The sequence below is a fragment of the Neomonachus schauinslandi genome, chromosome 1 (genome assembly GCF_002201575.2).
Source record: "Neomonachus schauinslandi chromosome 1, ASM220157v2, whole genome shotgun sequence".
Classification (NCBI taxonomy): domain Eukaryota; kingdom Metazoa; phylum Chordata; class Mammalia; order Carnivora; family Phocidae; genus Neomonachus; species Neomonachus schauinslandi.
This window is the reverse complement of record NC_058403.1, coordinates 120,986,074-121,009,053: the sequence shown is the minus strand read 5'-3', so window position 1 is coordinate 121,009,053 and position 22,980 is coordinate 120,986,074. Positions and strand designations below refer to the sequence as shown.

General features: G+C 37.9%; 1 protein-coding gene across 3 annotated transcripts in view; it reads right to left on the bottom strand.

Moving 5' to 3' along the window:
• Nucleotides 1-22,980, bottom strand: part of CEP70 (centrosomal protein 70) — a 106,682-nt gene that overhangs the window by 11,089 nt on the left and 72,613 nt on the right. For all 3 annotated transcript variants that reach the window (XM_021678872.2, XM_021678871.1, XM_021678873.2), the window contains 4 exons: nucleotides 19,888-19,975; nucleotides 19,691-19,779; nucleotides 18,259-18,333; nucleotides 8,670-8,775 (listed from right to left, as the gene is read on the bottom strand). In XM_021678872.2, coding sequence (XP_021534547.1) covers nucleotides 8,670-8,775; nucleotides 18,259-18,333; nucleotides 19,691-19,779; nucleotides 19,888-19,975 — 358 coding nt within the window. The remainder of the gene's footprint in view (nucleotides 1-8,669; nucleotides 8,776-18,258; nucleotides 18,334-19,690; nucleotides 19,780-19,887; nucleotides 19,976-22,980) is intronic.

The following is a 22,980-nucleotide window of genomic DNA, read 5'->3' as shown; positions in this document are numbered from 1 at the left end:
TACTGACACCTGTAATGTTTACAGCAGTTTTATCAACATAATTAAACATATAAGTTCTAATGAGAACCAGAGACTTCAAAGAAAAGCTAAAATGCATTTTCAAATGATTTGGACTTTAAAGTAGATTATGAATGACCTATTACAATTCACACAGGGAAAAATAATCATCAATACATCCTTAGCTAGAGTCTCACATTTCTCTAATTCTATCTCCTCATATTTAAGCTAAATCAGATGTTGAAAGGGGGCATTTCCTGTTGTCTCATAACTTCAGTTAAAGTTCAAAGTTCAAGGACAATGAATAATAAAGTCCAACACATTCTATACAGAAATCCTGGAAACATCATGCCAATTCTGGAAACCCCAGACCCAATTCAGAGAACTAATCCTTAAAATGCTGTTCCTCTACAACCACTCTCAGTACCAAAATCTGTATTATCAAGGTTCTACAGAGAAACAGGAACAATGTGTATGTATATAAATATACCTAAAAAGATTTATTATAAGGAACTGGCTCACACAATTATGGAAGCAGGTAAGTCCCAATTTCTGCAGTAGGCAAGCTTGGACCCAAGAGAGCCAATGGAGTAGTTCTAGTCTGAATGCCCACAGGCTTGAGACCCAGGAAGAGACAGTGCTTCAGTTCAAGTTTGAAGGCAGGAAAAAAACTGATGTCCCAGCTCAAAGGCAGTCAGTCAAGTGGAGCTCCTTCTTACTCAGCCCCTCTGTTTTAGTCAGGTCTTCAAATGACTGAATGAGACTCACTCACATTAGGGAAGGCAATCTGCTTTACCCAGTCTGCCAAATCAAATGTTAATCTCATCCATAAACACCTCACAGACATATTCAGAATAATGTTTGACCAAGTATCTGGGCATCCTGTGGCCCAGTCAAGTTGATACATAAAATGAACCATCATAAATACCCACATAATCTCTACCTAGATTTAACAATTGTTAACATTTTCCCATATCTGCTCACTTAGCTGAACTTTCTAAAGAAAATAGACATGATAAAACTTTACCCTCAAATACTTAAGTATGCATCTCTTAAAAGTAAGCATATTCTCCTACAAAATCCTAACACATTATACATAAGAAATTTAACAGTAATTAGGGACACCTGGGTGGCTCAGTCAGTTAAGCATCTGCCTTTGGCTCAGGTTATGATCCCAGAGTCCTGGGATGGAGTCCCACATAGGGCTCCCTGCTCAATGGGGAGCTCGCTTCTCCCTCTCCCTCTGCCGCTCCCCCTGCTTGTGCTCTCCTTCTCTCTCAAATAAATAATAAATAAAATCTAAAAAAAAAAAAAAGAAATTTAACAGTAATTCCCTAATATCATCAATGCCTGGAGTAAATCTTAAGCATCTTAATATGTACAGTATGTGACTATAACCCCTCTGCCAAAAGCTATGAGTTCTACCAAGGAGAGGAAAGGAAGACCCAAAACAGCAAGTTTAAACAAAGAAGAGTAAAGCCATTTCCTTATTTACCACCATCAAGCCCAGACCATTTAATAAATAGCTACATAAGTATAAAAACAAGATACTATTTTGATCTCAAATCTTTGTCCCTACTCATACTTCAAGCTATATAACTCACAGGTCTCTTGGTACTAAGATTTCAGATGTTTACTGAGGTGCTTTTGTTTTGAGTTCAAGAGAGTATTTCAACATTTTCTTCTCTTGTATTTAAACACATTTCAATGGAAAAATTAATTCCCCTCCACAGAATTATTAATGACAGCAGAGCATATTCTTATGACTTGACCACAATCAGGTGAATGGCAGCAAAATATGTATTAACAGTGAGGAAACAGTAAAATGACAATTACGAGAGAGATGGGAATTAAAAAAAAAAACTCAAAAATAGGTCTTATCTATTCAGAAACAGTTTGTAGATACTAATAAACTCTTGCTATGGATAAAAACTGTATCTTAAGAGTAATCATTAGACAAATAGAAAAGAATTAAGATGACAAATGTCCTAAGTACTTGAAGAGAAAAAAAGACAAATCTCAACCCAGCAAATGTCAGGAAAAGAACAGAACCAAAAACCATACATAGAAAACAGAAAGATGTCAGGAATAAAAGCAGATATATGAGTTGGTCTCAATATCCATGAATGGTTTTATTCCCCTGTTAAAGGACAAAGCCTCTCAAATTGTATCTAAGAAACAAGATGAAATAAAAGAAATTCAGTTACATGCTGGGTACAAAAGAGTTATCAAAAGAAAAACAAAAACAAAAAAACAGTTTTCAGAAAAGTGCCTGGAAATAAAATCAACTCAGAGATATATGAATAACCAGCAACAATCAATTAGAAAATGTAATGGAAAAAAGGATGCTATTCTCAATAGCAATAAAAGTTATAAAATACCTAGGAAAATAAACCTAACAAAAAATACTCAAGAGCTAAATTTAAAAATATATAAAACTTTATTCAAGGCTACAAAAGAAGGCCCACGTAAAATTAGAGACATATTTCTGAATGAGATGATTCAAAACTATAAAGGTGTCACCTTTCCAAATATTAATCTAAAAAGTTAATCCAATTATAGTTCATCTCAATAGGATCTATTTTTGATTTTGACAAATTGTTCCTCCAGAAGAATAAATAGCAAAGGAAAAATTTTTATAAGAACAATGACAAGATTCTTACCCTAAAAGGTATCAAAACCTACTATAAAATTACAGAAGTTAAAAGAATATGGCAATAGTATAAAAATGGAACAGACTAGAGAATCTAGACACAAACCTATGCATATGAGTAGATATGATAAAGGTTTCATTTCAATGAAGTAGAGAAAGAATGGTCTATGAGAAACTGTAAACTCAAATGCCTCTAGAAGCAAGGTAAGACCATGACTGAGTGAAACAAGGATGGCCAAGGGCTGTAGCTAACTGAAGAATACAGGCCCATATGTGACAGGGGAGAGGCTTATGCCTACGATATCTGCCCTGATAATGACTATGCAGGAATTTGTTGCCAGATTCTGTGGGCTTTTTTTTTTTTTTAAAGATTTTATTTATTTATTTGACAGAGAGAGAGAGCACGCACAAGCAGAGGGAGCCCTATGCGGGGCTCGATCCCAGGACCCTGGGTTCATGACCTGAGCTGAAGGCAGACGCCCAACCGACTGAGCCACCCAGGCGCCCTGATTCTGTGGCTTTTTAAGAGAAGCTTAGAAATAAGCTTAGAAGTAAGAACTTAACAAATAAAATATCTTAATTTTTAAAATATTGGTAATTAATTCAAAGTTTAAAAAACCCTGTGTGGGTCCAATAAAATATGAGCATAGGTCTAGTTCAGTCAGTACATAGGCTTAATCACTCATCTATTCAATAAATGGTCTATAAAACCAGCAAGGTTAGATCTCTACATCATACCACTTAGAAAATTAAAGTTTATATGGACTAAATATCTAAATAAAAACAAAACTATGTAAGGACCTTAAGAAAATAGATTTACATATATAATAATAACAGCAACAATAATAATAATTATACCAACAACAGCAAAAACACAAACAATAAAAAGGGAAATGGCTTAAGGGAGGAGGATAGGAAAAAGGATTATAAAATCCTTTATTTTTTAGTATACTTAGCTAATAAAATTTTATTATTTATTTATTTGTGAGAGAGAGAGAGAGCACGAGCAGGGGAGAAGGGCAGAGGAAGAGGGAGAAAGAGACTCCCCACTGAGCAGGGAGCCTGACCCAGGACTCTGGGATCATGACCTGGGCCGAAAGCAGATGCTTAACTGACTGAACCACCCAGGCACCCCAAAATCTTAAAAATCTTATCAGCTTTTTACTACCCTGCTTTGAATTAGGCCAAAGTCTTTCAAGGAGTAAGACAAAATCTAAGTCAAGCTACCTACAATGTTTTTAGCCAAGAAGATATGTCATGATAAGACAGGATAAGCACACACAAATACAAATATTCCTTACCATCTGATAATTTAGTAAACTGAGATGGAAACCAAGTTTCAAATATAATAATAGTAGTGGATTTTAACACTTTACTTACATCAATGGACAGATCATCTAAAGAGAAAATAAACAAGAAAATAAAGGCTTTGAATGATACACTGGACCAGATGGACTTAACAGATATATTCAAAACATCCAATCCTAAAACAGCATAATATACATCCTTTTCAAGTGCACATGAACATTCTTCAGAATAAATCACATATTAGGTCACAAAACAGGCCTCAACAAATAAAAAAAGACTGAAATCATACCATGCACCTTTTCTGACCACAATATTATGGAACTAGAAGTCAACCACAAGGAAAAATCTGGAAAGAGCACAAACACATGGAGGTTAAACAACATGCTACTAAACAATGAATGGGTCAACCAGGAAATAAAAGAAGAAATTTTTTAAAAAATACATGGAAACAAATGAAAATGAAAACCCAATGGTCCAAAATCTTTGAGATGGAGCAAAAGCAATCCTAAGAGGTAAGTATATAGCAATACAGGCCTACCTCAAGAAGCAAGAAAAAATCTCAAACAACCTAACTTTACACGTAAAGGAGCTAGAAAAAGAACAAATGAAGCCCAAAGCCAGGAGAAGGAAAATAAAGACTAGAGCAGAAATAAATGCCATAAAAACTAAAAAAACAATAGCACAGATCAATGAAACTAGCACAGATCAATGAAACCAGGAGCTGATTCTTTGAAAAGATCAACAAAATTGGTAAACCTCTAGCCAGGCTTATCAAAAAGAAAAGAGAAAGGACCCAAATAAATAAAATCACAAATGAGAGAGAAGTAACAACTAAAAGCACAGAAATATAAACAATTATAAGAGAATATTATGAAAAACTATGCCAATAAATTAGACAACCTAGAAGAAATGGATTCCCAGAAACATTACCAAAACTGAAACAGGAAGAAATAGAAAACTTGAACAGACTGATAGCCAGCAAATAAAATGAATTAGTAATCAAAAAACTCCCAACAAACATAAGTCCAGGACCAGATGGCTTCATATGCAAATTCTACCAAATATTTAAAGAAGAGTTAATACATGTTTTTCTCTAACTATTCCAAAAAATAGAAAAGGAAGGAAAACTTCCAAATTCATTCTATGAGGCCAGCATTACCCTGATACCAAAACCAGATAAAGACACCACACAAAAAAAGAGAACAGGCCAATATCTCTGATGAACACAGATGCAAAAATTCTCAATAAAATACTAGCATACCAAATCCAACAATACATTTAAAAAATCATTCACCACAATCAAGTGGGATTTATTCCTGGGTTGCAAGGATGGTTCAATGTTTGCAAATCAATCAACAGGATACATCCCATTAATAAAAAGAAAGGATAAGAACCATATGATCATTTCAACAGACGCAGAAAAAGCATTTGACAAAGTACAACATCCATTCATGATAAAAACCCTCAACAAAGTAGGTTTAGAGGGAAAATACCACAACACAGTAAAGGCCATATATGAAAAATCCACAGCTAATACCCTAAATGGGGAAAAACTGAGAGCTTTTCCTCTATAGTCACAAACAAGACAGAGATGTCCACTCCTACCACACAGTACTGGAAGTCCTAGCCATAGCAGTCAGACAACAAAAGAAATAAAAGGCATTCAAATCAGCAAGGAAGAAGTGAAACTTTCACTATTTGCAGATGGCAAGATACTACACATAGAAAACCTGAAAGAATCCTCCAAAAAACTGCTAGAACTAACAAATGAATTCAGTTGAGTCTCAGGATACAAAATCAATGTACAGAAATCTACTAGATTTCTATATACCAATAATGAAGCAGCAGAAAGAGAAATTAAGAAAACAATCCCATTTGCAGGGGCACCTGGGTGGCTCAGCTGGTTAAGTGGCTGCCTTCAGCTCAGGTCATGATCTCAGGGTCCTGGGACTGAGCCCCACTTAGGACTCCCCTCCTCAGAGGGGAGTCTGCTTCTCCCTCTGCCCTTCCCTCCCCCCCTCCCCCAGCTCGTGTGCGCTCTCTCAAATAAATAAAATCTTAAAAAAAAAAAAAAAGAAGGAAGGAAGGAAACAATCCCATTTACAATTGCACCAAAAACAATAAGATCGCTAGGAATAAACCTATCCAAAGAGGTTTAAGACCTGTACTCTGAAAACTATAAAATACTGATGAAAGAAACTGAAGATGATAGAAAGAAATAGAAAGACATTCCAAACTCATGGACTGGAAGAACAAATACTGTTAGAATGTCTATACCACCCAAAGCAATCTATACATTTAATGCAATCCCTATCAAAATACCAACAGCATTTTTCATAGTGCTATAACAAATAATCCTAAAATTTGTATGGAACCACAAAAGACTCTGAATAGCCAAAGCAACCTTGAAAAAGAAAAACAAAACTGGAGGTATCACAATTCTCGACTTCAAGTTATATTACAAAGCTATACTAATCAAAACAGAATGGTACTGGCACAAAAACAGACACCTAGATCAATAAAACTCAGAATAGAAAACTCAGAAATGAACCCATAATTATACAGTCAATTAATCTTTGATGAAGAAGAAAAGAATATCCAATAGGAAAAAGCTCTCTTTAACAAATGGTTCTGGGAAAACAGGGCAGCAACATGCAAAAGAATGAAACTGGACCACTTTTTTACACCATACACAAAAATTAATTCAAAATGGGTTAAAGACCTAATTGTGAGACCTGAAATCATAAAAATCCTAGAAGAGAATACAGGCAGTAACTTCTTTGACATTAGCTGTAGCAACTTCTTCCTAGATATGTCTCCTAAGGCAAAGGAAACAAAAGCAAAAATAAACTATTGGGACTACATCAAAATAAAGCTTCTGCACAGAGAAGGAAACAAGGCAACCTACAGATTGGGAGAAGATATTTGTAAATGATATATCTGATAAAGGGACATATCCAAAATATATGAAGACCTTATACAACTCAACACCCAAAAAACAACCTAATTAAAAAATGGGCAGGATATGGGGGCAATCTGGCTGTGACATCTGTCACCCCACTGATCGCCAGGGTTGATTCAGCTGATCTGGCTGGCTAGGCAAGTGTCCCTTTCCTCCCTCACCACTCCATGTGCATCCCTCCGGAAGCTGCAGGTTTGGTCAAAGAGGACAACCTTCCCCAATTGAGGAGGACTATTCTTCAGTCAAGGGTATACAAGTAGCTGCATTCCCCTACTAGAACCTCCAAATAAGCTCTCAAGGTCCATTTGTAGGAGAATGTAGGGTAGTCAAGTTTTCAAGGTTCTAGACCACATCCAAATGAGGCCCTACATGTGGCAGTCTGCCTTTCTTTAAAAAAGGCGGGGGAGGGGGGGCAGAAGATATGAATAGACATTTTTCTGAAGAAGGCATACAGATGGCTAACATACACATGAAAAGATGCTCAACATCACTCACCATCAGGGAAATGCAAATCAAAATTACAACGAGATATCACCTCACACCTGTCAGAATGGCTAAAATCAACAACACAAGAAACAAAAGGTGTAGGGGAGGATGTGGAGAAAAAGAAACCCTCGAGCACTGTTGGTGGGAATACAAACTGGTACAGCCACTGTGGATAACAGCATAGAGGTTCCCTAAGAAGTTAAAAATAGGGCGCCTGGGTGGCTCAGTTGGTTGGGCGACTGCCTTCGGCTCAGGTCATGATCCTGGAGTCCCGGGATCGAGTCCCGCATCGGGCTCCCTGCTCGGCGGGGAGTCTGCTTCTCCCTCTGACCCTCCTCCCTCTCATGCTCTCTGTCTCTCATTCTCTCTGTCTCAAATAAATAAATAAAATCTTTAAAAAAAAAAAAAAAAAGAAGTTAAAAATAGAACTACCCTAGGATCCAGCGACTGCACTACTAGGTATTTACCCAAAGAATACAAAAATACTAACTCAAAGGTATACATGCACTCTGATGTTTATAGCAGTGTTATTTACAATAGCCAAATTATGGTAACAGCCTATGTGTCTATCAATTGATGAATGGATAAAGAAGATGTGGTATGTGTATATATATACGTATGTATATATACATATACACATGCATATGCATATACATGCATACATACATATATATGTATGTATATACATATGTGTGTATGTGTGTATACACACACACACACAATGGAGTATTACACAACCATAAAAAATGAAATTTTGTCATTTGCAAGGACACGAATGGAGCTAGAAAGTATTATGCTAAGTGATATAAGTCAGAGAAAGACAAACATCACATGATTTCATTCATATGTGGAATTCAAGAAACAAAACAGGGGCGCCTGGCTGGCTCAGTCAGGGGAGCATGTGACTCTTGATCTCAGGGTTGCAAGTAGAGATTACTTAAAAATGTAAAAAATTTTAAAAATTAAAAAGAAAACAAAACCAAAAAGGGAAAATAACTACAGAGAACAAACTGATGGTTACCAGAAGGGAGGTGTGGGGGGTGGGGGGGATGGGTGAAATAGGTGATAGGGATTAAGGAGTACACTCATTGTGATGAGCACCAGGTGTTGATTGCATGGAAGTGTTGAATCACTATACTGTACACCTGAAACTAATATTAGACTGTATGTTCACTGGAATTCAAATAAAAAGTTGAAAAAAAAAAAAAAAAAGAAACCAAGGTTCACTACAAATAACCAGTCTCTTTGCCAGTTGTTCAATACCTGAAAGTATCTCTGGTCAATTAGGGCCTGCCGCTGGTTATCTTTGCTGGGTTCATCTGGTTTCTCTGGGTCCTCTGCCTTTTTTTGACTGATAAGATCCTGTAATCTAAAGGGGAAAAAATAAATCAAGATAATATAAAATACTTTCCTAGACACTGGATTAAGACGACAAACTGAGTCAATGATTCAGCTACCCTCCAACATCTTTAAATTAATTTTTTTAAAGATTTATTTATTTGAGAGAGAGAGTGTGTGTGCATGAGCAGGGGGTGGGGTGGGGGAATGGGCAGAAGAAGAGGAAGTGGAGAGAATCTGAAGCAGACTTCCCCGATGAGGGCAGAGCTGACACAGAACTTGATCCCATGACCCCAAGATCATGACCCACGCTGAAATCAAGAGTCTGACTGAGCCATCCAGGCACCCCTAACCCTCCAACAGCTTTATGTCATATTTACATATATATACCTTTTATACACACACATTTTTTACATTTAATTTTGTAAGTCATATTGTCACTGGAAAACAAGAATGCCCCCTCAATAGACCACAAATTAGAAGAAATCGCTGAAAACAAAAGGGATCAGACTGAAGAAGAAAGTTCTAACCACACCCCAACACTTGCAAAAAGTAGAATAGGAAAGAACTACAGGAAATGATGAAAGCAACTTCCAAGGTACTCTGAGATTGGAGGCTATAGGTAAAGGGAGCAAGGAGCAATGCTCAGGGCAATTTGGGCTCTGTAGTAGCAAGAACTAGACAGTACGGTTCTTCCTTCTTTATACTGTATTTGTACCAAAGAACAACCAACAGTGATGCCTGGGCTAGTCAAGAGGGCATGGAAACCCAAGAGACCACTGTTCCAAGTGGCTACCAGAAATCTGACAAAGTTTCTTTGCCTAGAAACCTATGTATGAGTGTATCCACCTAGTAGCAAACCCTTTCCCTTCACCAAATATCTCTTATGTCAGGTTGTAGTAAACATTCTCCTCCCACCCACCATGCCTCTGGAAAAAAATAGTCTCTGATTAAAACCCATTTCAAATTAACCACATTAAATTTGAGTATGCCTATCAGTTTCCTGCAGAACCCTGACTCATTAAATCCATTCATGACTCATTAATGAGCTTGACCTGCTATTTCTAAAATAGAATAGCAATATTCCTGGGCACTTGGGTGGCTCCATCAGTTAAGCATCAGACTCTTGATCTCAGCCCAGGTCTTGATCTTGGGGTTGTGAGTTCAAGTCCTGAGTTGGGTTCCACACTTGTCGAAAAAAAAAAAAAGCAATATTCCATCATGTCATTTGCTGGCTAAAAAACAAATCAATGGCAGGGCACCTAGGTGGCTCAGTTGGTTAAGCATTGGACTCTTGGTTTCGGCTCACGTATTGATCTCAGGGTCTTGAGTTCGAACCCCGCGTGGGCTCTGCACTCAGCAGGGAGTCTGCTTCTCTCTCTCCCTTTCCCTCTTCCCCCTCCCCCGGCCCCCCCTCGTCCTCTGCCTGTCTCTCTCAAATAAATAAACCTTAAAAACAAAACAAAACAGGGCGCCTGGGTGGCTCAGTCGTTAAGCGTCTGCCTTCGGCTCGAGTCATGATCCCAGGGTCCTGGGATCAAGTCCCACATCGGGCTCCCTGCTCGGCAGGAAGCCTGCTTCTCTCTCTCCCACTCCCCCTGCTTGTGTTCCTGCTCTCGCTCTCTCTCTCTGTCAAATAAATAAATAAAATCTTTAAAAAAAAAACAAAAAAACCCCACAAAACAATCAATGGCTTCCCACTGCTCTGTGAACTAAACCTAATCTCCTTAGGTCAGCATTTGAACAGCTCAATGCCAGTAGTTGTTACCCAATATTCCTCACGACTCCTTTCTTACCTCATCTCTTACTATTACCCTACAATTATCTACTCTTCACTCAATTGATCTTCATTCAATTGCTTTTCTCTGCTCTCTGATGAGTATATGCCAAAAACAAATTAATAAGTGGAATTAGTTCTAGGTAAAAAGTCAATCTCCTTAATCCAGTAGGTATAAAGACCTCACAATCCATTTTCCTTTTTTTTTTTTAAGATTTTATTTATTTATTTGACAGAGAGTGAGAGAGAGCATGTACGTGAGAGGGAGCACAAGCAAGGGATGCTACAGAGGAAGAGGGGGAAGCAGGCTCCCCACTGAGCGGAGAGCCTGACGTGGGGCTTGATCCCAAGACCCTGGGATCATGACCTGAGCCAAAGGCAGTTGCTTAACCGACTGAGCCACCCAGGAGCCCCTCACAATCCATTTTCCACCTGACTTCCCACCTATTTACCAAATTCATATACTTTACAGTTTTGCTGAAGGCAGTGCCAGGAGCATATTATCTAGAATACAAACAGGACACAGAAAAGCCAATATGCTCTCTAATGGGAATACAAGTAAACTGATACATCTGAATTTAAATGTTAGTTAACCTTTCACTCAGGTGAAAATGTCTAGCTTATCATTGAACTGTTTGCAAGTCTGATTAATAAATATTACGCTATAGATATATAACATTTTAGCTGTCAGTATAGTAACCTAAATATATAATTGAAAGTACTAGTTACAGTCACTCTGGTAAATGATATATGATTCAATTAACTACATGAATAAAGACATACCCTCATTTAATGACAATAATCAACTTATATTAGGATGGTGATGATGATAATTGCATTTATTGAGAACATTCTCTATGAAGAACTCTTTTAAGCACTTTACATTGTAAAAGAAGATTTCAAAATGGAGCAAGGAAGCCTAGCTAAGAGTCTCTTAAAATAGGATCAGGGGGCCAAAAGGGAGGAGGATTTTATGCATATCCTAATAGGAAGAAACTAAACTTTTAAAAATTTTTCAGCCAGCTGTGGCCCTCAGTCCTCCTCACCATGATAGTTTCAATACCTCACATGCATATTAAATTAACTATCCCAGTTAACCTAGTTTCAATCCGTTTTGCATAGAGGACCTAAAGGAGAATGGCACTTATTACCTTTCACCTTTATAATTCTGCCTCCTCTTTGTCTCCCTCAGAACACAATTCAGGTTTCTACCTGAATCTGTGTCTCCCAGATTGCAATTCTAATTGCCCAAATAAATATGTTTGTTTAAATTTTCAATCAGTTCCTTCTTGGTTGACAACATGCATACATTTCATCTCATTGTTTTTCTAAGTTTACAGAAGATGATGATTAGTGAAAGCTAGGGACTCATGGGATATTGACCTTTGGTTTGCCTGGTCTCACAGTAAATATCAGCCAAAGCATAATATTCCTGAAAACTTTGTATTTCTGCAAAACCACAAAGGTAAAAATAACAGAGCTCAGGAGAAAAGCAGTGTTAGAAACCAGACTACATAAAATTGATGCAGCTTGTAACCAGAGAACAACCACCGGTCGGTCCCTCAGGAGGTTAGACAATCCCAGTATGTCTAATATCCTCTCAGGGGATATTAAAAATGCACAGACCACAGAGCAGAAATGTTGGCTTGAGAATGCCAAGACTATGAAGATGGAAATGGATCCAACTCCAGGCCGAAGAAGCTGAGGTTAAAACAGGCAAGGGAGGAAGTGCAACTTGCCTCCAGCCTGGAGTCTGTCTAATGCGGAGGGTCAAGGAGGGAGCCCTGGGTGCAGCCTCTCGTTTTAAATTTTCTTAAAATAGAGCTGAAGGGGCAGTTGCCTATGTACTAGCAAAGGTTTTCCCCTTGCTGAAAACTGTACTACTGCTATTCTAATTCCTTGTACCTAGGAAAAATCCTGTGAACAATGTAATGTCTATTTTACACTACTAATCATTCCCTTATTTCCCAATTGCATATGATTTCCTTGATGCTTTAGAAATGTCTTTTAGCAGTATAGGCTGTACTCAGAAATATACTAGGGTTATTCTGTTGTCTCCAGAGCAGTGAGGAGGGCCTAAAGGCCATAAAAACTCCTTAAGAGTAGCTAAAGGATTCTTCACATACTTAACAGATACTTATTCCATGCAGCCAGCAGCAACAGCTATGTTTCTTTGTAGAGTCTGGGAAACCCAGCAAACTGCACTTCCAGCTTAAAATGTGCTGTGCTGTCTCCTGTTTTCTATAGACATCTCCATAATATATGTTTCTATGTTCAGATATTTTATAGCTTTTAACTGTGTCTGGATGAAGCCTTTCCATGATTCATGATGACTCCATTCTGGAGATGAGGAACAAGCTGAAAAGTGGAATGCCAATTTTGTTTTAAAAAATCCTGCTTATTGGGTGCCTGGGTGGCTCAGTTGTAAGCGACTGCCTTCGGCTCAGGTCATGATCCTGGAGTCCCGGGATCGAGTCCCGCATCGGGCTCCCTGCTCGGCAGGGAGTCTGCTTCTCTCTCTGAACCTCCCTCCTCTCATGCTCTCTATCTCATTCTCTCTCTCAAATAAATAAATAAATAAATAATCTTCTAAAAAATAAATAAAAATAAATAAAAATAAAAAATCCTGCTTATTGGGGCGCCTGGGTGGCTCAGTCGTTAAGCGTCTGCCTTCTACTCAGGTCATGATCCCAGGATCCTGGGATTGAGCCCCGCATGGGGCTCCCTGCTCTGCGGGGAGCCTGCTTCTCTCTCTCCCTCTGCTGCTCCCCATGCTTCTGCTCTCGCTCTCTCTGTCAAATAAATAAAAAATCTTAAAAAAAAAAAAAAAAAAAAAACCTGCTTATCTTGCCACAAAGATACAAAACACATATATATACCAGTGTGAGCCTCTCAGAGTTATACATTCCCTGAATCCTTTTCTCCACATTCCTAGGACTTTTTATACGATTAGGATGAAAAGGGTGGTTCCCTTCAATCTATCAACTCCAGTGCTACAACTCTGAAGGCAACTGTTTCTTTAGGAGAGAAGTCCAGCTCCAGGCTAAAATCCTACATGTTATCTTTCAGCCAATTACAAAGGCTCTGCCGAAAGCCTCATGGGGGAAAGCTGCCCTCCCACACCAGACTTGGAGCACAGCCTATGCACTGCAATCTCTGGAGGGAGCTGCTGTCCAGAACTCAGCCCCCCTTACTTCTCCCTTTCCTTGCAACTCCCAGGCCAGCATTACTAGTTCAGATGCCTCCATCCTGAGGCATCTTTATTGGGGTGACCCTAAGGTACTTTTCACTTCTCCTTATGGGGTGGGGGCAGTCTTAACTAACCTACTTTTCTCCGCTCTGACTCAGTATCTTCCACTCCCAGGCTCCCACTAGGCCCATGAAACAGCAGGAGTCTTTTGTGCAGGGCTCCTAGGCAGTGAGATGTTTCCTCCTATCAGTGCAGCATGTCATTCACTGACCCTTGCCTGGTGTCATTCCATAGAGGAAAATGGAACACTAAAAATGGAATACTTTTTGGCTGCTTACACTATAGTAGTAAGTGAATAAAGCCTTGATTGTTCATTTCAGCTTGGTTCACTGTCCTAACCACCTCGCCATACATCAACTCAACACTAGAGTGACAGGATTCTGATTCTGTTTTCGCCTAGTGAAATATAAATATCATTGAAATTAAATGGTAATGATTAGTGTAGTACCTTTACCTTGTACTGGCAGACCTAGTTGATCACCTCCTAGCAACCGAATTTTATAATCAACCTTGTTTGTAATATTAAACAAGAAAAGTCCATTTTTTTCCCAAATCAAATAGACTCATTTGATATTGAAGGTGGTTAGTTGAAAGGCAACAAATCTAAAGCAAAAATTGAATTTTCTCAGGTTCTAAAAGTGAAAGAGAGAGCCTTTCCCTTCCTTTTCTTATAGCATTTCCTTTGGAAAACTTGCAGTTGTAAATCCTTTCTCTGTGTCTTTAAGAAGTATGTAAATCTTTTTAAGATTTAAATAAGCCTCCTGCCAAGTTTACATCCTAGGAATGTCTTTCTTTCTTAGGAGCCTTTGAACCACCTTTTTGAAATGTAGACATCTCCCTGTCTCTGCGGTAGTTTAGCCTAGGCTCCTGGCTCTAGGTTGTAACTTGCTGCTTATCATAAAAAAACACGGGAAGCTTTATTTTTCCCTAGGATAAAGACAATTCACATACAATATATGTAATGGATTGTACATGCCTGGCTATATAAAAGAATGAGATTTCCTTCTGGCTGTGTAATCTCTTTAGCAGACTGCCTATAATGTACATCACAGTCTGGTTGGATGTTTATTCAGTAATAAAACATTTTTTCTACATATATGGAGAAGATTCATTGGGCTGACAGGGTATTTTATTTTAAATTATTTGCCTAACATTTAGTTCTTTAGTTCTCTAACATTTATGTTCTTTAAAAGAACACAGTAGTTCTTTAAAAAATATTCTACCTCTGCCATTGCAGAAAATAAGAATTTGAAAAGTTTTACCTTAAAAAAATGTTTTTCATCAGGTGTTTTGTTGGTTCTAATTAGTATGATGGTTAAGAGTTTGAGCTTTGGAGTCAGAATGACTGGGTACAGATCTAATTTCTTTCCAAGTTCTTCCACATACCATCTGTACGACTGTAGGCAAGTTATCTAACATTCCTAATTCCCTGTTTCCACATCTAGATTCTACAAAAGTTCCAAACCTAAAAAAAAAATTATTAATTTTTTAAATTCCAAATTTAAATTTCTAAAGCACAATTAATTTCTTCAAAATTCAACAGAAAAATACAGCAGGGATTAAATCTGAATCATAATTTTAAAGGTTAATAGTGAAAAGTCAATCTAAAGACAATAACCCAAGGGGCGCCTGGATGGCTCAGTCGTGAAGTGTCTGCCTTCAGCTCAGGTCATGATCCCAGGGTCCTGGGATCGAGCCCCGCATCAGTCTCCCTGCTCAGCCAGAAGCCTGCTTCTTCTTCTTCCTCTCCCACTCCCCCTGCTTGTGTTCCCTCTCTCGCTGTCTCTCTGTCAAATAAATAAAATCTTTAAAAAAAATAAAAATAAAAAATAAAGACAATAGCCCAAAATGAACAATAACAAAGACATATACGGTCGATTCTTGTTATTTGTGGTAGTTATGTTCTATAAAGTCACCATAAACACTGAATTAGCAAAGATTGAGCCATTGCTCCTAGGGTTAATACAGTCAGTTTCCTGCATGCATCTGATAACATTTTCCTCAAGTGATCAATATATAAGCTTGTTTTATGTATGTCAATGTTTAAAAGCACCTTATTTAATATTGTTAATTAATTAACATTGAACTCATAATAGCACTATAACTCGTGCCTAAATGAAGTTTATCTAGCACATGTATTTTCTCTGTAAGCCACATCACAGCCTTCTTCCCACCCAGGAAAGGACACTACACAGTACTTCAACATTATGCTTAGTGGCCATCTTGGAGAAATCACCAACAAAAAGTGCAAAAATGCAAACAAAAAAGTGGCACTATGACAACAAAAAGGATGCTTGTTTACAGTTATAAGAGCTGAAACAAGAGGACAGATCATCACCTTGTTCAACAGCTGGAAATGTGTATGTTGGGCATGTCCTCTCATGATCATCAAAGTGCCACAACTACTGATTTGAGGGTTAAAAATAAATTTCAGCAGGTAGGCAAATTCACAAATATGAAATCTGTGAATAATGAAGACTGACTACCTATCTCTATGTATACATAAGTGCACATATGTATATGTGTGTGTGTCTTCCCTAATATACTTGCCTTGAAGTGAGTAAAGTTCCTTTGAAGAGGATCAGGACATGCCACTCCAAAATATGCCATTTGACATAGGAAATGTTTTAAGCCAAAGGAATTTGAGACATGGCAGGTGCAGGAAAGGCTCTCTGACCTCCTCCTCCTCTCCTGAAGCAGATCATAAGACCCTCATGTAATAGGCGCCCTCCAATACCCAGAGGAAAGGAGCATCTTTATTTCTGGAGACAGAGGGACTCCAAGAAAGAATCTGAGTTTCCCCCAGTATACTTAGCTCATACCCTTTTGTCCTATCATGTTTTTCTACAACTTTCCACTCTTCAACAAAAGTAGTATAAGAAGGCTCAGGCTTAACTGTTTCTTCAGGCTTTCATTTCCTTATGAAGACTTTCATATATTCACATATAACATCTATCTATACCTTCCCCTCTTTTTATCTCCTTTCATCCTCCTTTTCCCAGTTGCTTCTCAACCAGTTTTCCTATCTCATTTTGACACCAATAACGATCTAGTTATTCAGGCCTAAAACTTAAAAAGGAGTCTTGATTTTTTCCCCCTGAGCTGCCTATATCCACCCAATCCATCACCAAGTCCTATCAGCTCTACCTCCAATATTCCAGACACTTCTCACCTTTGCTACTACTGCCCTCTGTGACCATGTCACCACCACCTCTTGTCCAAACTCACACAACAGCAACTCTCATACTATTTTACACTTAGTACTTATACTACATCAAAATGGTCTTATTTATTTTTTTCACTGTCCTTCTCCCCTCATGTAATCTCCATGAGGTCAGGGACCTTACTATTTGGCTTATCACTGCAATTCCAGTACCCAGAATGCCAAGCAAATAGTAGGAAGTACTAAAGGTACCCAAAATATTAAGGAATAGTAGGAAGGGGAAAAAAGTGAACTAATGAATGCAGCCTTTCTGAACCTTCCATTTCTCTTTTCTTTTTTAGTTTTCCTTCTATCCTATCTTAATTTAACTCAGTATGTTAATCCTTGGATGTCCAGAATATTTGCCTTTCACAGTGGCATGTGTTGCCATGGGAAGGAAGAAACATAGTTGTCCCTGAAAATTGAATCAACTTATGCTAATACAAGTGACTTAATACATCTAATGCATATATTAACTCATATAGTTTTCAAAATATTTCCTCCCAATGCTCCCCACACTACCTCTTCAAGTCCCATTCCCTCGAATGAAGGAGTACACCTAGGTAATCTTCAGAAAATACTACCAATTATTTAGGACCAACTTTTTCAAACTCCTCTGAGACTGTGCTTTTCAAAGTCAAGAAAAGTACAAGTGAGAGATGTGAATGGCTCACTGCATTCATTCTAGTACTTTTGAAGTGTGATAAGGCTGTGTATTATTCAGGTCACGACTAGCACCAACAAAAATTGGGGGCTTGTCATGTCTAATTTCAATGATTCACTTGCAATTCCTCTATGGCTTCCAAAGACAATGTTCTAGTTAAAATCTTTGCCCTTGGGGCGCCTGGGTGGCTCAGTTGGTTAAGCGACTGCCTTCGGCTCAGGTCATGATCCTGGAGTCCCTGGATCGAGTCCCGCATCGGGCTCCCTGTTCAGCAAGGAGACTGCTTCTCCCTCTAACCCTCCCCCCTCTCATACTCTCTCTCTCTCATTCTTGCTCTCTCAAATAAATAAATAAATCTTTAAAAAAAAAAATCTTTGCCCTTATTACATCAGGTAAATGCCTTTTTTTGTTCTTAAGATAAATATATAGCCAAATTCAACACAGTAGAAACTCTTTTTAAACTGTGGAACCAGAAATATCCTATTATGTCATCTCCCCCATCAGTCTGGTAATTTCAAGCTAAGGCCACTATGAGGTAAGCACGAAGTAAACTTACAGGTAATAAAAATAATATAATACAAAACCATAACGAATCTGTTAACTTTGGTAAGGTATAATTACTTGATGTCTTTCTTAAGGGCTTTCTCCAGTTTCTTCACCTGTTGTTTATAAAGTCTTAATTCATGCTGTGTGGGCCTGTAGAAAATAAATCACATTGAATGCATTCAGTTTATTGAGTAAAACTATAAGGATATTTAATAAATAAGGTATGCCATGTTACTTGTCACAAATATGCTTATTAGAAACCTTAAAATATTTCATGACTGCCAGTGAGGTATTTCTTGGCCACTGAATTTCTCGTTCCATGTATTCCCTGTTCAAAACTTTTTACCCATTTTGTTTGTTGTTAATCTATTACTTGTTTTTAAATTTTTTTTTTAATTTTTTTTTTTTTTTAAGATTTTATTTATTTGCGAGAGAGAGAATGAGAGACAGAGAGCATGAGAGGGAGGAGGGTCAGAAGGAGAAGCAGACTCCCTGCCGAGCAGGGAGCCCGATGCGGGACTCGATCCCAGGACTCCAGGATCATGACCTGAGCCGAAGGCAGTCGCTTAACCAACTGAGCCACCCAGGTGCCCTATTACTTGTTTTTATAGTGAAATATTTCAAATGTACAGACAAGAAGAGAGAATAGTAAAATAAACAATGGTATACCCACTACTCGGCTTCACCAAAGTGAAATATTGACAGATTTGTTTTGAATTTTTTTTTTTAACTAAAACATTATACATACAGTTAAAACTCCATGTGTGTCCCTGTTAGGTAACCGCTATCCCAAATTCACTGTTCATTATTCCCATGCATGGTTTAAAATTTTTATTACATATTTATATAGCCACAAATTTACATATCATTATGTGGTAGGTTTTTTTAAACTTTATGTAAGTGGTTTCTACTTTAGGTATCAGTTCCTGCTCCATTTAAATATAATCTTTATGAGAACAAGTTATTTATTTTGGTCATTATATTACACCAGAGCTTAGGACCACTGTCCAACTTATAAGAGGTACTCAACAAACACTTGTTAAATGAAAAAAATCTCAACAATGTTCATTCCTTATTATTCCTTGTCAATGTACAGAATGTCATCCTTTTGTGGTGGCATGCTACATATAAATATACCTTGTTGTATGACATTTAAACTTTCTAGTTTTCTTCTCCTCTCACAACACAGGGATAAGATAGTAAGACATTATAAAGAAATTTGGGAATGTGAAACCTGCTGATATAAATCTGAATCTACTCTGCGTTCCCACCCAGTTTTATCTTTTTCAATGTGGGCTCCTATATTCTCACTTCCCTTCCCTACCTACGTGTGTTCTTGTTCCTTACATCATATGAGATACAACTAACTAAAATGATTATAAAAAAGTATGAGGTTTCCAAGATTAGTTTTACAGTAAAGGAGCTGGAAAGATTCATTTAACACCCCAAATTCCAATATGTGTTTACTTTCCAAAAGTTAAATAAAAATTACTTAAGTTTCTCTCACCTGGTTTCCAAATCTTTTTGGAGATTCAGCTTTTCACTTAAAAGTGCATCAATCTTGGATTTCGATTCCTTGAGTTGATTCTGTAATGACTTCAACACATTTCATAGAAAAGTAGTTAACTTCCCTAGATTATTATTTTACTTCCTAGATTATTATTTTACTTTATAAAAAAGTAATTAGTCTTGTAGTCCCCTTACCATTAGAAGGCCTTTATAAGTTGGCGAGGCATCCAAACTTCTGTAGTCTTTTTCTTCTTCTGATGGACTTTCATTTTCTTTATATTGCCTGTGAAAAGATACATAGTGCGTACTTATGAAAAATCTATCTTCAAAGGAAAAAATACAGCTAACAAAAATCAACCCAATAAATGTTTGATAACCTAAACATGAATTTAAATTTAAGCCAAATTTCCTACTTGTTCTCAGAGAGAATGGTACTAGAACATACTACTAACCAGTATTACAGTACATATCTGTTCACTATCACCTTAAATTAAAACATAAGATCCATGTGGACCAGAACTTCGTTTTGTTCACCACTGCATCTCAACTACCTAGAAGAGTATGGGGCATAAAGGGGGTGAAAAAACCACTTTTTGAAAGGATAAAGAAACAAAGCATACTGTTTTTTCTTTCTAGTACTTTTAGGTCGCCAAAAAACCTATACGAAAAAAAATACACAGTATGAGTAGACGAGGCAACAGATTTAATAGTCCCAATTCAAGTCCTGACACCATTAACCCGATGCTATTTGAATAGATCAATCTCTCAAAATTTGTCTTCTGTCAGAGAAGTATCTATCACATCTACCTTACAGGATTGGTGTTAAAAGTAAGTACGGGCGCCTGGGTGGCTCAGTTGGTTAAGCGACTGCCTTCGGCTCAGGTCATGATCCTGGAGTCCCGGGATCGAGTCCCACATCGGGCTCTCTGCTCGGCAGAGAGTCTGCTTCTCCCTCTGACCCTCCTCCCTCTCATGCTCTCTCTCATTCTCTCTCTCTCAAATAAATAGATAAAATCTTTAAGAAAAAAAAAAAGTAAAATATATTAAAGCACTCATGTCCAGGAAATCAGAAATGAACTTCCAAAGTTACCTGCTTCCATTATCCAAGACCATTTTTAAAATTTCTATCTAAAGAGAAAGATGGAATTAAACAAGGGAGCTTCACTTAACTACTAATTCACTATAGAACCATTTTCCCTAGGGTAATTTTTCAAGTGTCTCTGACATCTGAGAAGAAAATGTGAGCCTAATAGGTTTTATTCCTATGTTACTTTCCTTGGCTCTTCAACGTATCCACCAAGTCAGGGAAATACTAAGAGAAATAACTAGCAATATATTTCATGTAATCTATACTGATGCAGTAACACTGGGTAAAAAAAAAGTAAAATTACATAGCTGAAAGCCTATCATTTTAAAATGTACTTTTCCTGTCTCAGAGATTATAGCACATTTGCAGTTTTCTTTTTTTTTTTTTAAAGATTTTATTTATTTGACAGAGAGAGACACAGCGAGAGAGGGAACACAAGCAGGGGGAGTGGGAGAGGGAGAAGCAGGCCTCCCGCTGAGCAGGGAGCCCGATGCGGGGCTTGATCCCAGGACCCTGGGACCACGACCTGAGCCGAAGGCAGACGTCCAACGACTGAGCCACCCAGGCGCCCCCATTTGCAGTTTTCTAAGACTTCCAACTTGTTAACTCTTGTATTCACATTTCTACTGCCTTGATTGCTGATTCCTTTCCGAGTTTGCTCATATATGGAGACAGAAAGTAATACCAGTCCATAGTATTCTGAAACTCCCTTCACAAGACCCTCTGGAAGTCTTCCCAAACCTTGCCCTAAATTAGAGTCCCCAAATAGTGTACCATAGGTGTGCTGTGCAAAAGAGTTATAGATATGCAAGATATTCATCCCCCTCAGGCCTCAGGACAACTGGGTAGGGTTTACGGTAGTCAGAGTTCTTGAACCAGGCACTCCTGATTACAGCTTTGTGTGTACCCCAAGTGTGGTACAAAAATATCAATATTTGTGTTTCATAATGAGAAAAACTTTAGACAACACTGCGCTTAATAAACAGGTGTTAAGCAGGGGCTTTTGCCTCTGCAAGAGGCCCTGTCCCATCTGTCTTCTTCCCTTGGTCTTGCTCCCCTACCTCTACAGGTACATACCTCCTTCTCCTGTGCTTCCTGTGTATCCTATGTAGGCCTCCAAATCCCTCATTTTCTCTCCTGTTTCAGCTCTTTCATCTCTCAACTCTTTCATCTTCTTTTCTTTAGTAATGTAATACTTATCAATCATACCCTCCTTTTACACTACTCCTGCTCCTTCAAGTGATAATAATATCCTATTTATAGATCTCAAAATTCACCTTGAAGTTGCTACAATCTCACTATCAAGTTTGTACTCACTCTTAGAAAGGAGACTATTGGGGTCTATAAAGTCAGTGAACCCTGAAAAACCCTCCTCTTTGGAGACTCTTCATCATTGCAAAGTATAAATGACTTCTAATTTTTTCATCTGTAAGATTATATATAATGTAGCTCCTATTTTCTTCCTATCTCCTTCTTCCTTAGTGAGAGACATTCAATCCAAATATCTGGCCTGAGCAAGGTTTTTATAAGCCAAACTATCTCACTTCAGCTAGGCCAGTGATGACAGGATTGCTAAGTGAAAAGGGAATTCCTTTCTGCCAACGTTCTCATTCCTCAACCAAATTCAACACTCCTCCCCAAAATGGACTCAATCCTTTTATCATTTATAGTCAGAGAACCCCACTTTGCACAATTTCAGAGGCAACTTCTCATACTATATCCCACATGACGGATTTCAAATGATGGCTATGCTAAATCTTCTCTACTTTTACTAAAAACCCAAACTCCATCATATATCAAGTCAGCAATCAGCAAGCTGCTGCCTGTGGGCTACATGCAGGCTGTGGATTTTTGTAATTAGAGTTTTACAGAACACAGCCATGCCAATTCATTTACATATCATCTGTGGCTGCCTTTGTGCTACAAGAGCAGGCTTGAAGAGTTGTGAGATTATACAGCCTAAAATGCCTATAATATTTACTGTCTGGCCCATTACAGAAAAGTTTGCAAACACCTAAATCTAGATTAGAATTTACTAAAGACATAGCCCAAAGGTTGCAATTGATATTCAGTTTGGACCATATAATATTTTTTTTTCTTTTTAAATTTTTTATGACTACAGTTGACATACAATGTTACATTAGTTTCAGGCGTACAACATAGTGATTCAACTTCTCGGTATGTTCTCTATGCTCACAAGT